General features: G+C 40.9%; 1 protein-coding gene across 2 annotated transcripts; it reads left to right on the top strand.

Moving 5' to 3' along the window:
• Nucleotides 1–1,561: 1,561 nt before the first annotated feature.
• On the top strand, nt 1,562–21,370 carry LOC311048283 (uncharacterized protein). 2 transcript variants are annotated; one of them, XM_084061446.1, is made up of 5 exons: nt 1,562–1,765; nt 5,224–5,416; nt 16,095–16,229; nt 16,564–16,607; nt 19,430–21,370. In XM_084061446.1, the coding sequence occupies exons 1-5, from the start codon at nt 1,695–1,697 to the stop codon at nt 19,656–19,658; spliced, it is 672 nt and encodes a 223-aa protein (XP_083917572.1). In that variant the 5' UTR covers nt 1,562–1,694; the 3' UTR covers nt 19,659–21,370. The 2 variants fall into 2 exon arrangements, with proteins under 2 accessions (XP_083917572.1, XP_083917573.1); XM_084061447.1 differs by lacking the exon at nt 1,562–1,765 and adding an exon at nt 4,067–4,160.
• Nucleotides 21,371–23,843: the final 2,473 nt, after the last annotated feature.

Raw genomic sequence — 23,843 nt, 5'->3', positions numbered from 1 at the left:
TATAAGGCAGGGGTCTTCAACAGGGGGTCCGGGACCCCTAGGGGTATCACACAAATTTTTGTGTGATACGATTTTTTTTTTACCTTAACCCTATAGCATCCCTTTTTCTGAGGAGAACTTTTGTGTTTCAGATTAAACTTTTTTTGTTTACTTGGTCTGCGAGGCGTTGTGAGCTTGTAGATCTGCTATTTTTGGCAAAGAGGTATAGGTGTAGATGGGACAAAAAAGAACAGACCAAGTAAACAAAAAAAGTTTAATCTGAAACACAATTTTATACAATCTAGAGGGGGTCCCTGCTTCATCGCTCTCTCAGCTAGGGGGTCCTTGGCCTGAAAACGTTGAAGACCCCTGTTATAAGGTGTTTATTGAGTTCCTTTAACTCAGCCAAACTAAAGGGTGGCATAGTCTAACATTCACTGTGTTACATTTACAACTACCAATATTTAATATTCACAAGCAACTTTACAGAAAAACAAGGCCAAAGACTGGAAACTGTTGACTTCTTCTTCTTCAGTGCTTCCGGCTCAAGCCTTCGTCGCGCGGCGGTGTCGAAAACGTGTTACGAAAGTGACGTGTTGTGAGCTTGTTGGTCTTGGGTATACTACTTTATTCATAACGGCAACTTAAGACATAACTCTCTTATATCACTAACATTCTGTATAAGACGTTTATTTTTATTTACTACGGCCTAATACAAAAGTTGAAACACTTAAGCCCTATGTCATACTTAAAAAATATTAATAAAAAACACATGTATTTTATGTTCACCTACAGTATAATGACTATAATACCCAATTTAATAAAGTGGTTATAATGGAAGCTGTGTGTAGGTTTGGGCATTCTGTGTAGCCTATAATACACATACTAAATAGTTATTGTGGGTGACAAACTTAATGTTAATGTTCTTTTTTTTGCACAACCAGCTTGCTTGAGGTTGTACAACAAAGAATGTCACCCATTTTTGTCTACCTGTAAACCTGTAATCATGAGACAACACAGTTGAGTACATGCCCCCCAGTGTTATTTATTATAAAGGTACAAAGGCAGAACCAATAACATTTGATAACACACACAGTTCTGTCAGTATGCAGTTACACCACGCAAATCTTTATTTATTAACTTTAATAACATCATGGTTATTGTATAAGGTGGTCTGACTGTTGCAAGTTCCACTTCTTAAGTTAGCCATTGATTATGTTCTGGCCCACCATGTGATTAATGGCTTAGAACAGTGGTTGTCAAACTTTTTAATTTCAAGGACCCCTCAGGTATTAATTAGGCCATGGACCCGCCCATAACTCTGAGAGAGTACGAATGAAACCAAATGGACCCGTAAGGGTCTGTAACTAAGTTACATAATAATCTATGAGGGCCCATTTAGTTCCATGCGTGCACTATCAGAGTTATAGGGGGTCCTTGAAATGAAAAACTGACAACCACAGAGTTATTGGCACATCATAACCTAAATCTAAAATCTTGGCCATTGGGCATCAGGTGCCGCTGGAGGGCAGTGTCGTCAGTATCACCACCGGAAACTACAGCTGCTGTAATGCTACTGCAGAAGCTCCAGAGGAAAACAACAAACCTCCATACTTTACTGTCTCTTATTTCTCTTCCCTCTCAGTCATTCTGTTTTCTTTTTTGTTGTTAAAACACTATTTAGAGAAGTATAACAGTATCTAAAGCTCACCATAATGCCTGTGATCTGTGCAGCTTATGGATGTTCTAACAAGTTCGTCAAGGGTTCTGAGATCAGATTCTACAGGTAAGAGTTGATCTGGAGACTTATATAGTTTATGTGAGATAGATACATGGACCTAGCCTTTGATCAAGACTCGTAGATGTATTTGATTGATTTTGACATTTTTATATCTACCAGATATAACATAAGATATAAACCACCCCTCCAGATTGCCCTGGAATGTCAGCAGCAAAGCCGGTATTTCTCCAAACATGTACAAATGCACAATATAAGGTTCATACCCGCTTATCCCAAATGTTAACTAGGTGTCCGGAGTGTTTGTTCAATATATTAATCCATATTTTTCAATAAATAAGTGTTTTAATTTCGTCTGTGGCCGAACGCCATTTCTCTCCCTCGTTTGTTTTCTGTTTATATTGAGTGTAATTCCGACTTTCACCTGATGCGCCCCGTCACTACTACCCATTGGGAACTTCCGACAACATTGGCCACAAACGGGATTAAAACACTTCTTTATTGAATAATATGGACTAATACATTGCACAAATACTCCGGACACCTAGTTAACATTTGGGGCAAGCGGGTAAGCACCTTATATTTTGCATTTTGTACATGATTGGAGATGTACAGGCTTTACTGGTGACATTCCAGGGTAATCTGGGGAGGGGTGTCGCTAAGACTCGTAGATAGAAAAATCGATAAAATATACGAGAGTCTTGATCTAAGGCTAACAACATGGACCATGAACACCACTGCATCTAAAGGCTTAAAGCTACAATCCGGGGACTTATTTGAATGAATTCAACTTTATTTTAGCCGATCTGTAAGGTAACCTTAGCCGCCAGTACACTGAGAAGGTGTCCAGATTCGGCCCAAACATGGGGTCAAAGTCATTCTACTGCTATTGATTCTACTGCAGGGGTCTTCAACAGGGGGTCCGGGATCCCTAAGGGGCCCTCAGAGTTACTACAGGGGGTCCGCCAAATCTTTGTATGATATGATTAAAAATAATTGACCCTAGCATCCCTTTTCTGAGGAGAACTTTTGCCAAAAATAGTAGATCCACAAGCTCACAACGCCTCGCGGTGAGCTTGTAGATCGTCTATTTTTGGCAAAGAGGTATAGGTGTAGAAGGAAAAAAGATGAAAAAAGTTTAATCTGAAACACAATTTTCTACAATATAGAGGGGGGTCCCTGCATCATCTCTCTCTCAGCCAGGGGGTCCTTGGGCTGAAAACGTTGAAGACCCCTGTTCTACTGGCATTTGGTAAGGGTTGGATTGGGGGGGTAAGTCCCTCCCTGCACTGTGACATACTAGCGTCATGTCCAGACCAGGGGGTGTACTTGCACTTGTGCAATCCGGGAACCCATCGTCAAAAAAAAGAGGAAAAAACAGCGCTCTCTGCTGTTTTTTTCCTTTGAATTTGACCCTGGGGGGACCGCCGAATAGAATGTTTGTTGATTGATTGATTGTTATGATTGATGTACTTTATTTAGTAAGACTTATGTTCTCATGAACATAAGTACATGGAAGTACAACAAATTCACAATACAAGGTCTAATAAACTGGAAGACTCATTAAACACTGAGCTTGTTTAAGATGAGATCCCCACGCACACAAATCATGATGACATATAAGAGACAGACAGATATACACACTACTATACAGAATGTCATACAATCAGCTTACAGGTTACTGGTATGAAGAGTGAAAAGAAATGTACAAGAGAAAAAAAGAAATAGGGGGTAGGGGGGGGTAGGTTAAGACTTAGACAGGGGCCATTTTCGAATTGCAGCCTCCTGAAGGTGTATCTTTAGGGCAGTTTTGAAGGTGTTCTGCCCTCAGTTTGAGTTCATGTTTTAGTTCAGGGGTCTTCAACGTTTTCAGGCCAAGGACCCCCTAGCTGAGAGAGAGAGATGAAGCCGGGACCCCCCTCTATAACTTTTGCTTCTCATTTTTCCCTCGACACCAATACCTCTTCGCCAAAAATAGCCGATCTACAAGCCCACAACGCCTCGCAGCACGAGGCGTTGTGAGCTTGTAGATCTGCTATTTTTGGCTAAAGTTCTCCTCAGAAAAGGGATACTAGGTTTCAAGTGGTTAAGGTAAAAAAGAAAAATCATATCACACAAAGATTTGGCGGACCCCCTGTAGTAACTCTGAGGACCCCCTAGGGGTCCCGGACCCCCTGTTGAAGAGCCCTGTTTTAGTTCATGTTAGAATCTCTGTAGGCTATACATTGCTTGCTTGTAGTAAATGGATGACATGCTTTTATTTTGATATACTAAGAATGGCAAACCCCTATTCTGAAATGTCAGCAGTGTTAGCAATGCATTATGGGAAGAAGAAGTTCCATAACTCAGTAGACTTCACTCCATTAGAGAACAAGCAGACCAGCACATCGTGAGCATGTTTTTTGTACCTTTACCTTTTTTCACACCCTCGAAAGCAATGGCTGTGAGTTTGAACATGATTCACTTTCTATGTACAGTTTTGATTTGTTAATATGCAAATTATTCATTTGTTGTTCAATTGTTTTCTCTTTGCCACAGTTTTACACACACTTTTCTTTTTCTTTTTTCTAATGGGGAAATTTTTACTTTATTAATTATGTTTTTTAAACATAAATCTTCTCTGGGGGTCCCTGGCACGAAACATTTTCATATGGGGGTCCGCGGCCAAATACATTTTGGGGATCCTTGACACAAAAAAGTTTGAGAACCACTGTTCTGTCTTGCCAAAAGAAATGACCCATCACTGTTTTTCTGTTAATATACTTTTCCTTTTCCTAGTATTGATGATTTCTTGTGTATTGTATTTCTTTATGTCTTGATGAATTGAATACATATAGGACCACAATGGTAACAAGCCCTCAATCAGGACTTTTTGCAAACTGGTAATAAAGTATTCAATCAATCAAAGAAGGTGTCCCAACTATCCATAACGTTTATGTTGCAACTCCTTCCATTGACTGGCTCTGGTGTCACCAACATCCACTATGTTGTCATTTTATGACAACAGTGTAACTTTCTGTCACTGGTGGAAAAAAAAAATGGATTCTAAAAAAAAATCTGAAAAACTTAAAATCTTTATAAAATAATATAAAATGACGCAAGTGAATTGAATGAGTGAAATTAAAGTGGTTACAGCAGTGCTTCGTTCTCAAACCTTTTCTTGTCAAGGACCCCCAAAATTGATATGTATTTGTCAGCGGACCCCCATCTGAAAATGTTTTGTGCCAGGGACCCCCAGAAGAGAAGATTTATGTTAACCCATTACGACCTGGAACTGTGCCCTTTTTAGATTTGAGCTAAAAAGCATTATTTTACACTTGTACACTTGATGTACAAGCTTGCAGCGTGGCTACATCTGCTATTTTTGAATAGCCGACATATAAGATGATGGATAAAGCGGTTGTTTTCAGGGTCCCCGCTTTGAGAACCAATCGTGGGTTACGGTACAACAAACCTCATGTGAGTTAACTCTGGTTGCTGGTTCTTCTCTCTCTCCCCCCACCCAGGTTCCCTCTGAGCAAACCTCAGCTAGCCAACCAATGGGTTCAGAGTCTGGGGATGAAGAACCTGGTGCCGACCACCAACACCTGCCTGTGCTCCGAGCACTTCCGCTCCGACTGCTTCAGGGACTACAACGGGAAACAGTTCCTGAAGGAGGACGCGGTGCCCACTATATTCTCCTGGAATGATTCATCAAAGGTTCGTTGCGTCTCTCACACACACTGACACTAGAGCCAGGGTCCTGAAATTCCTGGAAATATTTTGAAATGATAAAAAACATAGTTTTCCAGGCCTGGAGAAGGTTTGAAATTAATCAAATGTTTTGGAAAATCTTTGGCTATCGTGTCTGTCGGGTGATAACCTCATATGTCCAGGATTCAAATTCTAAAATGGCAAAAGTAGCAGATCTACAAGCTCGAAACGCGTCGCTTCGCGCCGCGTTTCGAGCTTATAGATCTGCTACTTTTGATGCTTTTGTGTGACGCTGTATGATTTACGGGAAAAAAAACACAAAAAGTTAAACTATGGACTGTACGGAGATGAGAGGTTTCTGTCCCGACAGCAACGAAATACATTGTTTTTGTCTAACATTACGTGAAAGATGGGTAAAAAAATGCAGTGTTACTTGATACGTTGTTAGCTTGTAGATCTGTTCTTTTTGTCACGTGACGCCTTCGTTCGAGTCTGTCTTGGGGGCATTGATGGCACACTGGTTTAAGAGTCTCATTATTGCACTGTATGATTTCTATAGTCCTGGAAATGGGGTAAAATACTTTGGAAAAATTATGGAAAAGTTTTGAAAATTCATTGTTAAAAAATTGTGGGAACCCTGTAGAGCAGTGTTTCTCAAACTTGTCTCATTTCTTTTTTTTTTTACTCTGTATCAACCAATACGCAAGTTATCGGAATCGAAAAAATGGTATCTGTGCTTCTCTATGACTATAAAAAATAGTACCCAATGGCCTCCCTGCTTGGTAGGCCTGTCAAAAAAAATCGATTCATGAATAAATCGCGATTCTTAATGCCACGATTTTAAAAATCGAATCAAAATATAAAAATCGATTTTTTTGAAAAAGAAAAAAAAAAACATTTTTTTTTTTTTTTTTTTTTTTATAAGTTAGTACCTTTTTCACTGGCAATTTCTCTGAAATCAATGTCAGAAAGACTGCCTGACATGATCTGGCTGCATTGAAGTGATTTGGGGTAGAAAAACGCAATAAATCGCAGAATCGAATATCAATTAATCGCAGAATCGCAATTTTAATCGAATCGGCACCCTAGAAAATCGCAATAAATCGCAGAATCGCAATTTTGATCGAATCGGCACCCTAGAAAATCGCAATAAATCGCAGAATCAAATCGAATATCAATTAATCGCAGAATCGCAATTTTAATCGAATCGGCACCCTAGGAATCGATTTTGAATCGAATCGTGAGGTAAGTGAATCGTGACACCCCTACAGCTTGGCATTCGGCATCAAGGGTTGGATTCGGGGTAAGTCCCTGTACTGTGACATACTAGCGTCATGTCCAGGGGGTGTACTTGCACTTGTGCAATCTGGGAACCTTTTTTTCACACCCTCGAAAGCAATGGCTGTAGTTTTTTTTTTACAGTTTTGATTTGTTTTATATGCAAATTCATTTGTTGTTCAATTGTTTTGTCTTTGCCACAGTTTTACACATACTTTTCACTCTGAAGATTGTATTAAAAGGAGCAAAGGCGCTCGCATCCTGGCTTGTGAAAAACGAGTTTGGCTGTCTGTTTACCTTCGTTAACTTACTGTTGTGTATACAACACGTTGTGGGAACAGAACAGTAAAAAGACAGACTATAAGTGGGTGTAAAGAAAATACAATGACACAGCCATTGAGCCTGAACCTAAAACCAGTGCTAAAGATGAGAAGGCTGAATCAGAAAATAGCAAGAGTTCATCCAAACAAAGGCTTCAGTCAAGACGAGATCAAAAGTGGCCTCCTCTAAACGCTCTTCCTCTTCTAAGGCCTCTGTTATCGAGGCAGCCGCCAGAGCCTCAGCTGAAGCAGTGCATACCAAGATTGCCCATGTTAAACAACAGCAGGAAATAAAAAAAGCAAAAGGCTAAACTAGACCTACAAAAAGCTGCACTAGATGCAGACTTTGAGGTTTTGGAAGTTGAAGGAGAGGCAGCAGCTGCTCAAGTAAAAGCTGCAGGCGTGGTGGGTGAAGATGTGCACAGTGCAAGATGCAGTGTCCGCAACTAGCCAAATAGAACAGAGGAGTATGTGAAACGTCAAACACAGCCCGTACTCAAGATTCTGCTTTGCCACTGCACAAGGAAAATTTACATCATCATGATAAAAATCCCACACTACAGATTTCACCCCGGGACACAAAGAAAAAATCCCCACACCCCCTTACAAACCCTCACTTTACGAGCGTGCTCAGGCAATTGATCACAAATTTACCCCAAGGCCATCAGCAAGCCCGCACAGACAATATGATCAGCCTACCCCCCCCGACAATATGATCGGCCTGCTCCTCGGCAATATGATCAGTATACTCCTAAACCAGGGGTCTTCAACAGGGGGTCCGGGACCCCTAGGGGGTCCTCAGAGGTACTACAGGGGGTCCACCAAATCATTGTGTGATAGGAACTTAGTTTTTTTGCGTTTGAACTTAAACCCTAGCATCCCTATTCTAAGGACAACTTTAGCCAAAAATAGCCGATCTACAAGCTCACAACGCCTCGCGCTGCGAGGCGTTGTGAGCTTGTAGATCTGCTATTTTCAGCAAAGAGAGGGGGGAAAAAGAGCAAACTAAGTACAGAGTGAAAGTTTACCAAGTATTGACGGTTTAAGTGGTTAAATGTCTGAAAATACACAGTAACATGAATACAACGTCTATGAAAAGCTTTACTCTGCAACACACTTTTATGCAATATATAGTGGGGGTCCCTGCCACATCTGTCTCTCGGAGAGGGGGTCCTTGGGCTGAAAACGTTGAAGACCCCCGTCCTAGACAGTGCGATCAGCGTACTTCGCCAGCAGCCAACCCCTTACAGTACAAATGGAAGATTTCGCCAAATTCCTAGCACGTAGAGAGTTAGTGACTATACTGGTCTCTCAAAATGTGATGATACACCAGAAAACTTATAGAGCATGGGAGTCCTCATTCCTAAATGCAACACAGGGCTTAGGCCTCACGTATAGTGAAGAGTTGGACCTCCTAGTAAAGTGGCTCGGTAAAGAGTCATCAGAGCATGTTAAAAGGATCCGTTCTGTATATGTCGCCAATCCCCAAGCTGCCCTCCATCTGTTTTGGCAGCGACTTCAAGAATGCTATGCTACGCCTTAGTGCTGCACGATTCTTGCTCAAATGTGAATTACGATTTTCCTCCATAAGAATTGAGATCACGATTCTCACACGATTCTCATTGTTTCAATGAAAATATGTATTTATTTTAATTACCGTTCGATTTAACACTTTTTTTTTACTTTCTACTTGCGAATTATGGGGCTGCACGATAAAAAATGGCATACCTCATTATGACAATTTTGTATTTATAAAGTGCTGTCACATGTTATGGCCTAATCACTGTCATTCAAGCATAAATGTCTTAACATTAAATTAAAAATAAGTAAATGGTATAGGACTATAGCCTACCTATTGTGGTACAAAACATAAATCCTTCTGCAGTGAATTAACATAAGAATTGTGCTGAATTCAAGATTCAAGAAGCTTTATTTATTACTGACTCATAAAGATACAAGCAGCAAAATGTTGTTGGATCTTGTACCACAGATTGTTCTACTTATACATGATATAGTGAAGAAAAGAAAATATTAAGCAAGAAAATAAAATGAACAATAATTAAATAAAAATAGCCTACAGATGTACAGTTTTAGGAATAATACTTAGGGACTTGTCTTAGACAGGCATGTCATCACAGCTGAGAAGAGCACTCAGAGTTAAATTAACACAGTGTACAGGTGACTCGGGAGAGGTGAGACGTGATGTCTATTGTGATGAGCGTGTAGAACGTAACGCTCAGTAGAACGGCTGTTGTAAATCACAGATGATTAGTAGATTCTCCGCTGTGAAAACTGGCCGACGTTTTATGACTTAATGACTTTATGACTCTCAGCCCCTCACTTTGTCCCTCAAAGGCACTATTGCGTTAGCATGTAGCTAACGGATCTGTGTCTATGCCTTGACTTCTGTGCGCTGACTGCGCCAGGCTCTCTCCCCACCCGGCCCCCCGACCCCCGCTACTGCGAGGCGATAGGAAAACGCCGTTCGCATCACAGACAGTTGAATGCAACGTTGCCTTCAGAGGAAAATCAACAACAAACATATAGGCTATAATCGCGCATGGGATGCATGCAGCCGTTGTGAGCTTGTAGATTAGCTGTTTTCACCGGAGCTGACGTGTGTGTGTGTGTGTGTGTGTATGTGGGACTTGGGAGAGGGGGAGACGGAGCGCTCTGTCTAAAGAAAGACAAATATCTCGTTGCATTCCCACTCAAAATGCGTATTTTTGCTTTACATCGTTTAAGTATGATTGACATTGCAAGTTGGTATTGTTCAGAAGCAAAATAAAAATAAAAATAAATAGCCATAATTTAGAAATGAGATCGCATAGGTGTCTGAATCGAGATCACGATCTTTCTTTCTTGCAGCAGAGAGTCGGAAGAAAGGCAGTGATCCTGCTCGATACTGCCCTGTGCACAACAAGCCACATCCTCTGGCCAAATGTAGAGCCTTTAGATTGAAACCATTGCAAGAACGGAAGAACATCCTGAAGGAACACAAGCGCTGCTTTAAGTGCTACTCTTCAAACCACCTGGCTAAGGATTGTCAGGCGATGCTGAAATGTAATGAATGTGAGAGTGACAGATACTGCTGCTATGCATCCTAGCACCTCCCAGCTTCAGCCTTATTCTGCATCGCCCACACCAGAAGCGGATGCAAAATCTCAAGATGGCTCTCAACTTGAGGTGATGTCACAGTGCACCAAGGTCTGTGCTAAAGGCCGCCCTGCTCGGTCCTGTTCAAAGGTGTGCTTAGCGCGGGTCTTCCCTAAAGGCCAACCAGAGCGCTCCGTCAAGGTTATACATCATACTTGACGATCAGAGCAACCGCTCGCTGGCTCACTCTTGAGTTTTTTCACCTATTTGGGATCGATGGCCATATCTGATATGGACGTGTGCTGGCACAACAGAGATGACTGGAAGGAAAGCGGCAGGCTTTCAAATCAAAGCAGTACACGGAGGCGAATGCCTGGATCTCCCACCTCTAATCGAGTGCAATGAAATCATGACAGATAAATCGGAAATACCAACACCAGACATGGCTCTTGCACATGACCACTTAAAGTACATTGCTCCATGCATCCCCAAGTTAGATCCGGAATCTCAGATGATGATCCTGTTGGGGAGAGACAGGATACGGGTGGACAAGGTTAGACAGCAAGTCAATGGGCCCCATGATTCACCTTTTGCTCAGCGCCTAGACTTGGGCCGGGTAATTGTTGGTGAGGTGTGCATCGACAATGCCCACAAGCCGACTCTATATGTCTTCAGAACCCATGTCCTGCAGAATGGACGTCCATCTCTCCTTTCTCCTGGTCCTAACAACATCAGTGTTAACACATTACCATCGTTTTTTATTCCCTTGCCAGTGTAATTTAGCCTGGCTCCACCCCCTGAATCGTTTGCCTCGCATTCAGGGTCTGGTGATGCTGTCGAAGGCGGGTGTTTCTCGGTTGAAAATCTGTACGACGAATTGGGATCGGGATAATTCAGTATGAACCAATCGCCAAAGAGTCCCACTTTGGCCACGCCCCATCTCAGAAATCGGCTGCACTGAGAGGGCTTTCAGACTGAATAATGGAGTGAAACGAAAGGAAAATTCAGGCTGAGTGTCAGGCTAAGCGTAATTACCTTAAATAGACGATTGTTGAAACGCCGTGGAAGCCACGTTTTGTACAACAAAAAAAAGTCCCCGTGGCTAGGCGGAGGGGTCCGTGTATCCACTGGGACAATAACATTCCAACCGCGATCGGCCATTTTGGGGCTATGGCCCGTTGAAAACGGGTGGTTTTCTATGCAAAAAAAAGAAACTGAGTTAGGAGTGTTTTTCTAAAAATCCCATAGTCAGGGTGGATGGATGTCTGTTTTTTTGGAATGACGTCACATCCGACTACTTCTTCTCTGAGTGACGATTGCTCATTCCAAAGCTGTGTTAGGGCGCCCCTTGTGGAATGAAAAATAAATTGATAATAGAACTAATTTATGCAACAACCACTATGCCATGTCCTTCGAAGATGAAACCACCTTAAAGATTATGGAGCAAGAGGTTCATCAGGATGAACTGAACAATTGGGTGGTTCCATTGCCATTCAGGTCATCTCGTCCCCTGCTCCCAAACAACAGAGAGCAAGCGTTGTCCCGCCTCAGTTCCTTAAGATGCACTCTAAACAAAAACCCTGAGATGAAGGAGCAGTTTTCCTCCTTTTTATGGAGAAGCTGTTTGAAAACAAGCATGCAGAGAAGGCACCACCTGTCCATGAGGAGCGCGAATGCTGGTACTTGCCCATTTTCGGCGTGTACCATCCCCAGAAGCCGGGACAGATACGCATTATGTTTGACTCAAGCGCCCAACAGCATGGTGTCTCCCTCAACTCAGTGCTGCCGACAGGTCCTGATCTAAATAACACTCTACTCGGTGTGTGTGCGGTTCAGGAAGGAGCTCATCGCAGTCACTGCTGACATTCGTCAAATGTTGTACGGATTCCTGGTGAGACACGAGCACCGGGACTACTTGAAATTCCTATGGCATAAGGATAATGACCTGTCCAGGGAGGTAGAAGAGTACCGCATGCGGGTACATGTTTTCGGCAATAGCCCGTCCCCGGCGGTAGCTATTTATGGTCTGCAGAGAGCTGCCCAGAAAGGTGAACCCAAGCACGGAGCCGACACACAGCAGTTCGTTGAGAGGCATTTTTGTAGATGATGGTCTCATATCGCTTCCAACAGAGTCCGCAGCTATAGACCTAATGAAGCGTACTTGTGCATTACTTGCAGAGTCGAACCTGAAACTGCACAAAATCGCATCAAACAGCATTACCGTGATGCAAGCCTTCGAACCTGAAGAACTGGCCTCAAACATCAAAGACTTGGGTCTTGAAGATGAAACTCTGCCTGCCCAAAGGAGTCTGGGTTTGTGCTGGGAGTCTGGGACATAAGCACAGATACCTTCACCTTCAAAGTAGCCGTGACTGACGAGCCTTAAACCCGCCGGGGGTTGCTTTCTGTCATCAATGGCATCTTTGACCCCTTGGGACTCGCAGCACCAGTGACAGTGGAGTCCAGGATTGGGATACCCTTCTTCCGGATGATAAAATGCCCACATGGCAAGCGTGGAAATCATCACTGCAAGAGCTGTGCAGCCTCTCAAGTACCCCGCTGCTATGTACATTGTACCAATGTCCCTCTCAAGATCCACATACACAGAACTGTGTAGCTTTCCTTTACGATCTTCTTCTTTGACTTATTTACGATCTGTCACTGAAGAGGGTCATTGTGAAGTTGGATTCGTGCTTGGAAAAGCAAACCTATCACCACAGCCAGAGCCTACAATGCCCCGCCTTGAGCTATGTGGAGCTGTCCTGGCAGTCGAGATGGCGGATCTCATCTTGGATGAACTGGACCACAAGCCAGATGCTGTTAAGTTCTATTGTGACAGCAAGGTGGTCCTAGGGTGCATCTGCAATGACACCAAATGTTTCTTTGTGTATGTGCATAATCGTGTGCATCGTATACGCAGTGGCACTATATCCCTTCAGAACACCAGGTCTGTACCTGCATTGCAGCTCATGGATACTATGTGGTTCAAGGGATCTGACCCTCACAAGCCTCCAGAGACTGAAGTGCACAAGCCCTTTGAACTAATAGACCCTGAAGTGGATGTGGAAGTCAAACCACAAGTAACTGCTCTCGCTACCCATGTCGAAGCCAGGGAACTCGCATCTGAGCGGTTCCAGCGCTTTTCCTCATGGGAATCCTTGTGGGGGAGTGTTCTGCCCTCAGTTTGAGTTCATGTTTTAGTTCATGTCAGAATAAATGGATGACATGCTTTTATTTTGATATGCTAAGAAAGGCCAACCCTTATCCTGAGACGTCGGCAGTGTGTTAGCAATGCATTATGGGAAGAAGAAGCTCCATAACGGAGTAGACTCCATTAGAGAACAAGACAAGCACATGGTGAACGTGTTTTTTGTGTCTTTACCTTTTTTCACACTCGAAAGCAATGGCTGTAAGTTTGAACATAATTAATTTTCTATTTACAGTTTTGATTTGTTTATATGCAAATTCATATGGATAATTCATATTGGTTAAAAATGATGACGCTAAATGGCAACTTTACATGTTAATGTATGACCAGCATGTCATGTTATTGTGTTTATATTTCATATTAGCACTTATTTGCTAGCTTAAATTCATGCTGTGATTTTTCCATGAAAGCTATGAGTTATCTGTCTTTTTTGTTTTCTCTTTGCCACAGGTTTACATAGGGGCGGAAAATCGCTAGGTACCTGACGATCCGATTCAGAGTGCTACGATTTGATTCTATTGCGATTATTGCGATTTGCGATGCATTGCGATTAATTTAATAAAAAATAAAAAATAAAAAAAGTATATTATATTTTTTATTTTTATAATACATTTTTGACATTTATGAATCGATTCATAATCGTCCATATCAGAATCGCGATTAATCTATGAATTGATTTTATTTTCCACCCTTACACATACTTTCCACTCTTCCTGAAAAGTATCCTTCCTGTCTGTTTACCTTCGTTAACATACTGTTGTGTATACAACACGTTGTGGGAACAGAACAATGTTAATAATAAGGTATCTGACAATACATCATCATAGTATTATGTTGTTGCATATTAGTACACACACACACACACACACTGTCTGGAGCAATACAGGCCATGAAGTACATGAAGTACATTCCAGCCAGGGTAGAACATTGTGACAGGTACAATTAATGGCTGGCTCACACTCCCTTACAAACATCTGGAGTTCATCCAAACCCTCCTATATCATTGCTTAACACACACACACACACACACACACACACACACACACACACACACACACACACACACACACACACACACACACACACACACACACACACACGAGATGTACTCTAGCACGCACACCTAGCTCCATGCACATCCAACACACACAAAGGCAACGTATGCAAGTGCATAGACACACATGTGAAGCCTCTTGCTCCGGCCCCTTCCACCGACCACATGTAGCAGCAAGGCCTCCTGTGCTCTGTGCTCTGTTTTTATCCAATAAACCAACTTAAAGGACAACTTTGGTTTTTCACAACCAAGGTTTATATTTTAGCTTGTAAACAAAGTAAATAAAAGATTTCCTGCTTTCTATAGTTTTTGCAATTCTCTGGATCTTTTTTTACAGTGGGCGGGGGCATTCTGTCCGTTGGCTAAATATGTATTTTTTTGCACAATAACTCGGCGTTTTCTTTATTATTAATTACAGTAGCTCTTCTAGCCCCCAATAACTCACATCTGGCCATCAAAGACCATGGGACCTTTTTTATTGTGTAAAAAAGACATATTTAGCCACCGGACAGAATGCCCCCGCCCACTGTAAAAATATTGTGAAAATTGCTAAAACTATAGAAAGCAGTAAATAAATAAAAAACAACACTCATCTTTTAATTACAAGCTAAAATATAAACCTTGGTTGTGAAAGACCAAAGTTGTGCTTCAAGGAACTTGTACTTGTCTGGAGGACCTTCCAACTATGTTTCACACTTGTACAATATACTACAATAACAGGATGTTGGTCCGCCCTCAGCCCTTCTCTTCCTGTGAGGCGCCTATGTTTTCATTTCTCCCTTGGAACATGGACGTTATAGTCAACAAGCTTTTTGCTAGCGTACTTGCGAGAGTTGCTCAATTACACAATATTGAACGTTTAAAACCTCTTCAACACATTTGTTTGAAGTATTCATCAGATCCACGAGTTTCCAGTGGGAACACATTAGAAAGCGAACGCACAGATGTAAATCCCACCCACTTCATTTGATTGGGTAAAGCGCGGCTTACTTACTGATCCAAGGCCCGCCCACTTGTAGGCCAACGTTCACATGTTCTGAATGGCCCTCCAGACAGATGCAGTAGCACAGCTCGGAATCTGTTCTTTGAGAGATTAGTACTTGTGTATCAAGCTGCCTCACGCTACAGAAACAGGAGATGGGCTCCTGACCTACGGGCCTCATGGCTCTGGAAACATTGGTTCCAAAGGCTACTTGTTTACCCCATGAACCCCGCCAAGACCCCGCATTAATCCATTTGAATGAGTTTGATTTTTTTTTTACACAAATTTTCTCTTCTGGGGGTGTCCCTGGCACAAAACATTTTCAGATGGGGGGGGTCTGCGGCCAAATACATAATCATTTTGGGGGTCTTTCGCACAAAAAGGTTGAGAACCACTGATTTAGAATACATTTAGTAGAATGGCCCTAATGGGTTAACCATTAAGACCTGAGGCGATTCTAAAAAAAAAAGAAAAGAAATCCTAACAGTAAAAAAAAAAAATCAAGATTTTTCAAAAATAGCGGATCTACAAGCTCATAGCGCGGCACTCGGTGCCGCGCTATGAGCTTGTAGATCTGCTATTTTTGAATAGCCAAAGAAATCTAAAGTGACACGGATGCGTTCCAGGTCTTAATGGGTTAAGAACCAGTGCACTCACACACTGCATAGTGAGTTCCGTTTTTTTGGCCATGCATCTATGTGTAGTCCTGACTGTAACTCATGCTCATGTTACCTCCTCTTCGACAGACTCAGATTGAACTCCGGAAACGAGGGGTTGCGCCCAAGGACGCCAACCCTCCCAGCCGGTTCGGGACACAGGCGGACAAAGACAAGGCGCGCGAGGCTGCGGGACAACGCAGGGAGAAACGAGGGGGGATCAGGGTGAGCTATTAATAATAATAACATGATTGATTAATCATTTTCCAACAGGAATGATTATTATAACAATACAAAGTACTCTAGGCTTGAAAGTCAAGATGTTGAAGTGCAGCTTGATGTTTTAAAATCCAATTATAAAGTATGATTTTGGAGGAGTGGGCTATGGCTTAACCGTGGCATCCACACACATTCTGACTCTAGTCGCTGGATAAGATGATGTAACTAGTAGTGGGTAGTGTCTCAATCTTGTAATTAACTTTGTTCAGTGCTTGATAAAGGTTGCAGACCATTTTGAACTAAACTTAACCTCAACGTTTCAAATCCTTTTTGACCTCAGGGGGGCCGAGGTGGAGGACGGGGAGGCAAGACTTCTAATGACAGGTGAGTGTCTGGGATGGGATTGTTTAAATGTTCAGCGTTAAATTACCCATAATTCATTCATATTCATTAGGTTACTACAACCAATGACCTCGTCGTGTTGAAATCGATTGGCAGTAGTTGGTTTGTTTCGGCTCCAAGTCACGTTTATTTAATTTCACCATCATTTTAGTTTTTCTTACCTTTTCAACTGGTCACAGAATATGTATATCCAATATGATCGATCCCAGCACGGCTGCTAAGCACGGAGGGTTTTACTGTGCTGCCGCGAGAGAGAAAAGAAACTCACCGCGACTCCCCCTTCCCTTGTTAACCCATTAAGACCTGAGGCGATTCTTAAGAATGATTTCTAAATCCTAACAGTTTTTTGAAAAAAAAAAAAAAAAAAAAGTTTCAATATTTTTCAAAAATCTTGAAACTTTTTATTTGTTATATATATATAGCCAAATAGCCAAAGAAATCTAAAGTGACACAGATGCATTCCAGGTCTTAATGGGTTAAGGCTTGGTCATACATGGGTTTCACGTGCGTGAGGGGGTGAGGGATGTCGCACGTTCTTTATCGCACATACATGGTCCTTCATGTTAAGTCTGTTGGTTTTATAACGCTGAGGCGTCATACACCTATTAATCCACTAGATGGCAGTTGCGAGACTATTTGGGTAGGGGGAAAGTGTTGGGGAAAGTGTTGCCATGTCCGCTTATTATAAGCGACTTTGAGCTTGTTTGTCTGTAAAGTTGCTTGTAAACATTGGTGGTTGCGGTTTTATTTGGGCTTGTTTCTAAAGTGTAGTTGCTTATTTGGGCCAATTATTATTTAAACCAGTGATTCTCAAATCTATATATATGTATAACGCACAAACTTTTTTATATTTTTTTATTATTGCGCTCTTTTTCTCTCTAAGCACCTTAGCGTCTATAAGTATATCATGCACAGTATACATACATTGCTGCTATGCTCAGGCACCTTAGTTTGTCTCTTATCTCAGGTACTTTGTAAATATGTAGATAACTTGTTTTTGGCCTTCTATTGTTCTCTTGTTGATCTCCTTCCCACTTGCCCCCTACCCCTCTTCTTCTTCTCTCTCCCCACTCTTCTTTCTACGGAATCTAACGTTGCGATGGGAGTGATGTACAAAAACGAATTTCACCCACTTTTTTACCTTGTAAACCTGTGATGTGACAATAAACCTGATTCTGATTCTGAATCTATATTGTAGATCTGCTATTTTCAAATTGTGTTCATGTGGCCTAGTCGATTCTTTTGGGCTTGTTTTCATAGACTTGGTTGCTTATTTCTCTCACAAAACCTGGCAACCGCGCTAACATGAAGCATTAAGTACAGTACTTAAGTACATGTACTTAGTTACTTTCCACCACTGCCCCCACCTGATGAATTCCTTTCTCCATGTTCAGAGTGAATAACAGGCAGCTGTTTCATACAGTTTCTCTCCTTATCTAAGAAGAGACCTTGAGCCTCCTACCTACACTATGAAAGAGCTTTTTATCTCCTTTTCAAAAGGGAGTCTGTCTGTCTGTCTCCAGATGTTCTTTTAGAACTTTCTCATGAACTAAATATCTGTGCTGTCCGGCAGGAACCAGCTAACTCCAAAATGTTCATTTTTCAGGAAATGGAAAAAAAGTGGAGTTAGGAGGTTCAACTTCAGCCCCAAATGTTAACTTACTCACCCTACAGGGTAGTTGTGTAATGTAATAGTCCATACTTTTCAATAAATTAGTGTTTTACACACCCTGGAACAGCATATCTCTGCTGTCCAGCAGCAACCTGCTAACTCCAAAACGCTCATTTTTCAGGAAATGAAAAAACAAATTATATACTTTTCAGGAAATGAAGAAAACCGTATATTTTCAAAACAAAGCAATGCTGCCTCAGCAAAGTTGGTATAGTGACTTTATATATTATCAGATACTTGCATTTGTCATTATATTATCACCGCTTTACCCAAATCCAGTGCAAGTGGAGTTAGGAGTTTCGTACGAACAGAAATCCAGCTGAAGTGGAGTTAGGTGTCTGAACAGCTGACAATAGCTCTGCTGCTGGGGGAGAGGTTTCAAATGTGTCTAAATTCCCCAAAAATCCCAGACGTAAAGGGTGTTCAATAGCGTTGATTTGTAAAAAAAAGATTCTTTAAAAAAAAAAAGAAAAAAGAAAATGGAATTAGCTGGTTCGTCCTGGACACTGACGATATGTTGATGGGGATCGCCGGCCAAAACATATCATTTTGGGGTTTCTTGACAAGAAAAGGTTTGTACACCACTGATATAGCAACAATAGTTTTTCAGAAAGACATTTGACAGTTACAAATGTTCACTTTAAAAATATATATTTGTGTTTCTATCTGACTGTTTTTTCTTTGTGTTATTGTTTACTGTCGTTTTGTTTTTATCTTGTGATATTGTGTTTTAATTTGTTGTCAATGTCTTGTTTAAAAAAAGAAAAAAATCTATGGAGATCTGTATTGTTAAATTGCTATTCTCCAATAAAATAAATAAATATATATATATTCAAATATTTGCAAAAAAAATCATAGTGTGGCTATGAGCTTGTAGATCTGCTATTTTTTAATAGCCAAATAAATCTAAAATGACAGAGCTGCGTTCCCGGATTGAATTGGTTAAACCTCGTAGTACTCTGAGATTCACAAGAATGTGAAAGTGCTTTATAATTAAAATGCATTATTATTAAAATGTGCTTTATAAATAAAATGCATTATTATTAAAATGTGCTTTATAAATAAAATACATTATTATTAAAATGCATTATACCCCAATTCTTTTCCCCTCTCTTTCCATGGCGTGTCGCAGACAGACCCTGGCGAACAAGAGCAAAGTGTACGACAGCAAGGGCAAGCTGATCACCAGCGGTAAGGACCTGTGTGACTGCCTGGACGTGGACTGTATGGGCTGCTTCTACCCCTGCCCCGACTGCGGCTCGCGCAAGTGCGGCGTGGAGTGCCGCTGCGACAGGAAGTGGCTCTACGAGCAGGTGGAGGTGGAGGGCGGGGAGATCATCCGGAACAAACACACGTGTTAAGTTTAGTCTGGCAGCGTTTACTCTGGGATCCTTTTTTTAGGATTTTTGACCATTCTGGTTCCTTAATCCATGAAGACCGGGAACGCATCTGTGTAACCACTTTAACATTTTTTAAAATAGTTTGGCTATTGAAAAATAGCAGATATACAAGCTCATATGAGCTTGTAGATCTGCTATTTTTGAAAATTTGTGCAAGTCTTTGAATATATATATATATATTTTTTTCCTGGGGGTCCCTGGAACAACATATTTTGAGATGGGGATCCGTGGGCCAAATGCATATAATTTTGGGGGCCCTTGACATGAAAAAGTTTGAGAACCACTGATATTATATAGCAACATAAGTTTTTGCAAAAAAACGGTTAGGATTTAGAAGACATTTGTAGAATCCTCCAGAAGCAAAGATTTGAGTTAAAATTGTTCGCTTTAAAATGAAATATATACAAAGATTTGCACAGATTTTCCACGATTTTTCAAAAAAGAGCAGATCAACAAGCTCATAGTGGGGCACTCGTGAGCTTGTATATCTGCTATTTTTGAATAGCCAAAGAAATCTTAAAAATGACACAGATGAGTTCCCGGTCTAGATGGATTAAGCCCCTACATACCTCGTGGTGCGAAAAATAGTTGTTTGAAGATGTTTTGAAAATGACATGCCCCGAATTAGGGACGACCAGAAGTGATGGAAGGCTATATATGGGCATAATGGTTATTATGAAGCATGGGAAAAATCATCCAAATATTTCATCAAAGACGTTTGTTAGTTTTCTACAAAGCTGTGTTTGAATGTTTTCTGACTATTGTTTGTTGTTGTTGTTGTGCCACGGAGTAGAGAACCTAGGTAAAGATTCAATTTATCCCCTGAACAAGCAAGCAGGCAGGCTCTATTGGCTCAATTGTGGTCAAATATCAGCAGGAAACCGGGTTCAAATCCGGGGTAGAAGAGGAAGGTTACATAGTGCAGCTTGAATTCATAATGTATGTTTGGGAACTAACATACTCTACACAGTAGTATACTTAGTAGTATACTTAAAAGTACCTCTTGTTCACCTCTGTATCACAATTAAGTCATTTTTCAAGGTGTTAAAGATGTTAATATAATATCGTTGCTGTCGGGCAGAAACCTCTTATCTTCATATAACTTTTTGTGTTTTTTCGTTATCATACAACTGCGTTGTTGCACAAAAGCATGTGTAGATCTGCTACTTTTGAATTTGAATCCTGAAAAGTAACAGTTTCCACCCAACAGAGACAATATTATCATTAAAACCTATGGTGTTTTTTTGTCAATTATTTGGGGGGCCCTCTTGCAATACCCTCCCAGCCCACAGGGTGAGAACCACTGGCTTCAGAGATGGGTTCCTAGCATGGCCAATGATAAGGCTATTCTTTTGGGTTTTTCTTTTTTTCTTAAACTATTTAGTTTCTTTGAATTATAATGTTGGGCAAACAGAATCCACCCCTGGTTTCAAGACTTTGTTGTCGTCTACGTGCCTTTTTTTTTGTTTGAACGATTTCTGACATTTGTGATGTTGTGCCTCTAGGCCTACAGAGTGACTTAATGTACGTTGTGCACAGTTTGAAGAAAAATAAGAAGCAGAGGGTTATTTGATTGAAAATATTTTGTTTCATTTCTTTCAAATGCAGTCCACCTTTCCTTTGCTGTGTTCTGTACATTTATTGTGTAAATAAACACTTTTCTTAAAATAAAATGTGGATATGGTCATTTTGAGTATACGTATAGACCAATTATTTGTTTACTAACATTGAGCCTGGATGCACAGGTGATTGTTTCACGCAATCAATTCCCAACCTGTTTCGGGGTGCACTGGTTTCAGCACACCCCAACCCCCTCTTGTGTGTGTTGGCTAGTGAGACGCGTCCTAACGAGACCTGATATAATGGGTTTCGTTGCGCGCATACTGGCTGCGTGCAGCCAGTATGACGTCGTCTGTTAAGGGGTCTATATTTTGAGAAATGGAGTCATAGTTATGGATCTTGAGATCCAATGTGGTCAGTGACCAGTTATCTATTATTTATGATGTATGACTCCACCTTTTGTACTGAAGGTTTCAGCCTCGTCTCCCTTTTGAAATTAAAGATACATATTTCAAAGCTTATAGAAAACGTGTCCAAAATGTGCAATCACTTACAATGATCTGAAGTTTGATTTTCATATAGAAATGAGGGACAGACGACGTGTCTTAGTGTACAACGCCTACTTCCACAAATTCAATCTTAAATTTAGTCAAGAAAGGAGTAAATATCACTGGATTAATTCATACACAATAAACCCTAACACATTTTTTTATGATAATTGTTTATTTCAATTCCAAAACGACAAGAATCTCCATAATGGAATGTGTGTTAGTCAAATCATCCAAATATTTCATCAAAGACGTTTGTTAGTTTTCTACAAAGCTGTGTTTGAATGTTTTCTGACTATTGTTTGTTGTTGTTGTTGTGCCACGGAGTAGAGAACCTAGGTAAAGATTCAATTTATCCCCTGAACAAGCAAGCAGGCAGGCTCTATTGGCTCAATTGTGGTCAAATATCAGCAGGAAACCGGGTTCAAATCCGGGGTAGAAGAGGAAGGTTACATAGTGCAGCTTGAATTCATAATGTATGTTTGGGAACTAACATACTCTACACAGTAGTATACTTAGTAGTATACTTAAAAGTACCTCTTGTTCACCTCTGTATCACAATTAAGTCATTTTTCAAGGTGTTAAAGATGTTAATATAATATCGTTGCTGTCGGGCAGAAACCTCTTATCTTCATATAACTTTTTGTGTTTTTTCGTTATCATACAACTGCGTTGTTGCACAAAAGCATGTGTAGATCTGCTACTTTTGAATTTGAATCCTGAAAAGTAACAGTTTCCACCCAACAGAGACAATATTATCATTAAAACCTATGGTGTTTTTTTGTCAATTATTTGGGGGGCCCTCTTGCAATACCCTCCCAGCCCACAGGGTGAGAACCACTGGCTTCAGAGATGGGTTCCTAGCATGGCCAATGATAAGGCTATTCTTTTGGGTTTTTCTTTTTTTCTTAAACTATTTAGTTTCTTTGAATTATAATGTTGGGCAAACAGAATCCACCCCTGGTTTCAAGACTTTGTTGTCGTCTACGTGCCTTTTTTTTTGTTTGAACGATTTCTGACATTTGTGATGTTGTGCCTCTAGGCCTACAGAGTGACTTAATGTACGTTGTGCACAGTTTGAAGAAAAATAAGAAGCAGAGGGTTATTTGATTGAAAATATTTTGTTTCATTTCTTTCAAATGCAGTCCACCTTTCCTTTGCTGTGTTCTGTACATTTATTGTGTAAATAAACACTTTTCTTAAAATAAAATGTGGATATGGTCATTTTGAGTATACGTATAGACCAATTATTTGTTTACTAACATTGAGCCTGGATGCACAGGTGATTGTTTCACGCAATCAATTCCCAACCTGTTTCGGGGTGCACTGGTTTCAGCACACCCCAACCCCCTCTTGTGTGTGTTGGCTAGTGAGACGCGTCCTAACGAGACCTGATATAATGGGTTTCGTTGCGCGCATACTGGCTGCGTGCAGCCAGTATGACGTCGTCTGTTAAGGGGTCTATATTTTGAGAAATGGAGTCATAGTTATGGATCTTGAGATCCAATGTGGTCAGTGACCAGTTATCTATTATTTATGATGTATGACTCCACCTTTTGTACTGAAGGTTTCAGCCTCGTCTCCCTTTTGAAATTAAAGATACATATTTCAAAGCTTATAGAAAACGTGTCCAAAATGTGCAATCACTTACAATGATCTGAAGTTTGATTTTCATATAGAAATGAGGGACAGACGACGTGTCTTAGTGTACAACGCCTACTTCCACAAATTCAATCTTAAATTTAGTCAAGAAAGGAGTAAATATCACTGGATTAATTCATACACAATAAACCCTAACACATTTTTTTATGATAATTGTTTATTTCAATTCCAAAACGACAAGAATCTCCATAATGGAATGTGTGTTAGACTGATGATTGGCTCTATTCACAGCAGCCATGTTATGAAGACATTCACAGGTGTTACCAATGATACTAATGAAGGCTCTGTTCCATTCTGGTCAAACAGAGTCAGGGTGCTGATATTGTTGCATGTTGGCTCACTGGAAACACTCTGCTACACCAGTGGGTCTACGGTT

This window comes from Gymnoscopelus microlampas (genome assembly GCF_963454915.1).
Source record: "Gymnoscopelus microlampas genome assembly, chromosome: 1".
NCBI classification, from domain to species: Eukaryota; Metazoa; Chordata; class Actinopteri; order Myctophiformes; family Myctophidae; genus Gymnoscopelus; species Gymnoscopelus microlampas.
The sequence above is the reverse complement of the archived record's forward strand: the minus strand, read 5'-3'. Positions and strand labels throughout refer to the sequence as shown.

Coding starts and splice junctions, on each gene's coding strand:
- LOC311048283 (XM_084061446.1), top strand. CDS start 1,695: ATGCCTGTGATCTGTGCAGCTTATGGATGTTCTAACAAGTTCGTCAAG. Junction 1,766..5,223: donor TCTGAGATCAGATTCTACAG/GTAAGAGTTGAT, acceptor CCCCCCACCCAG/GTTCCCTCTGAGCAAACCTC. Junction 16,608..19,429: donor GGCAAGACTTCTAATGACAG/GTGAGTGTCTGG, acceptor GGCGTGTCGCAG/ACAGACCCTGGCGAACAAGA.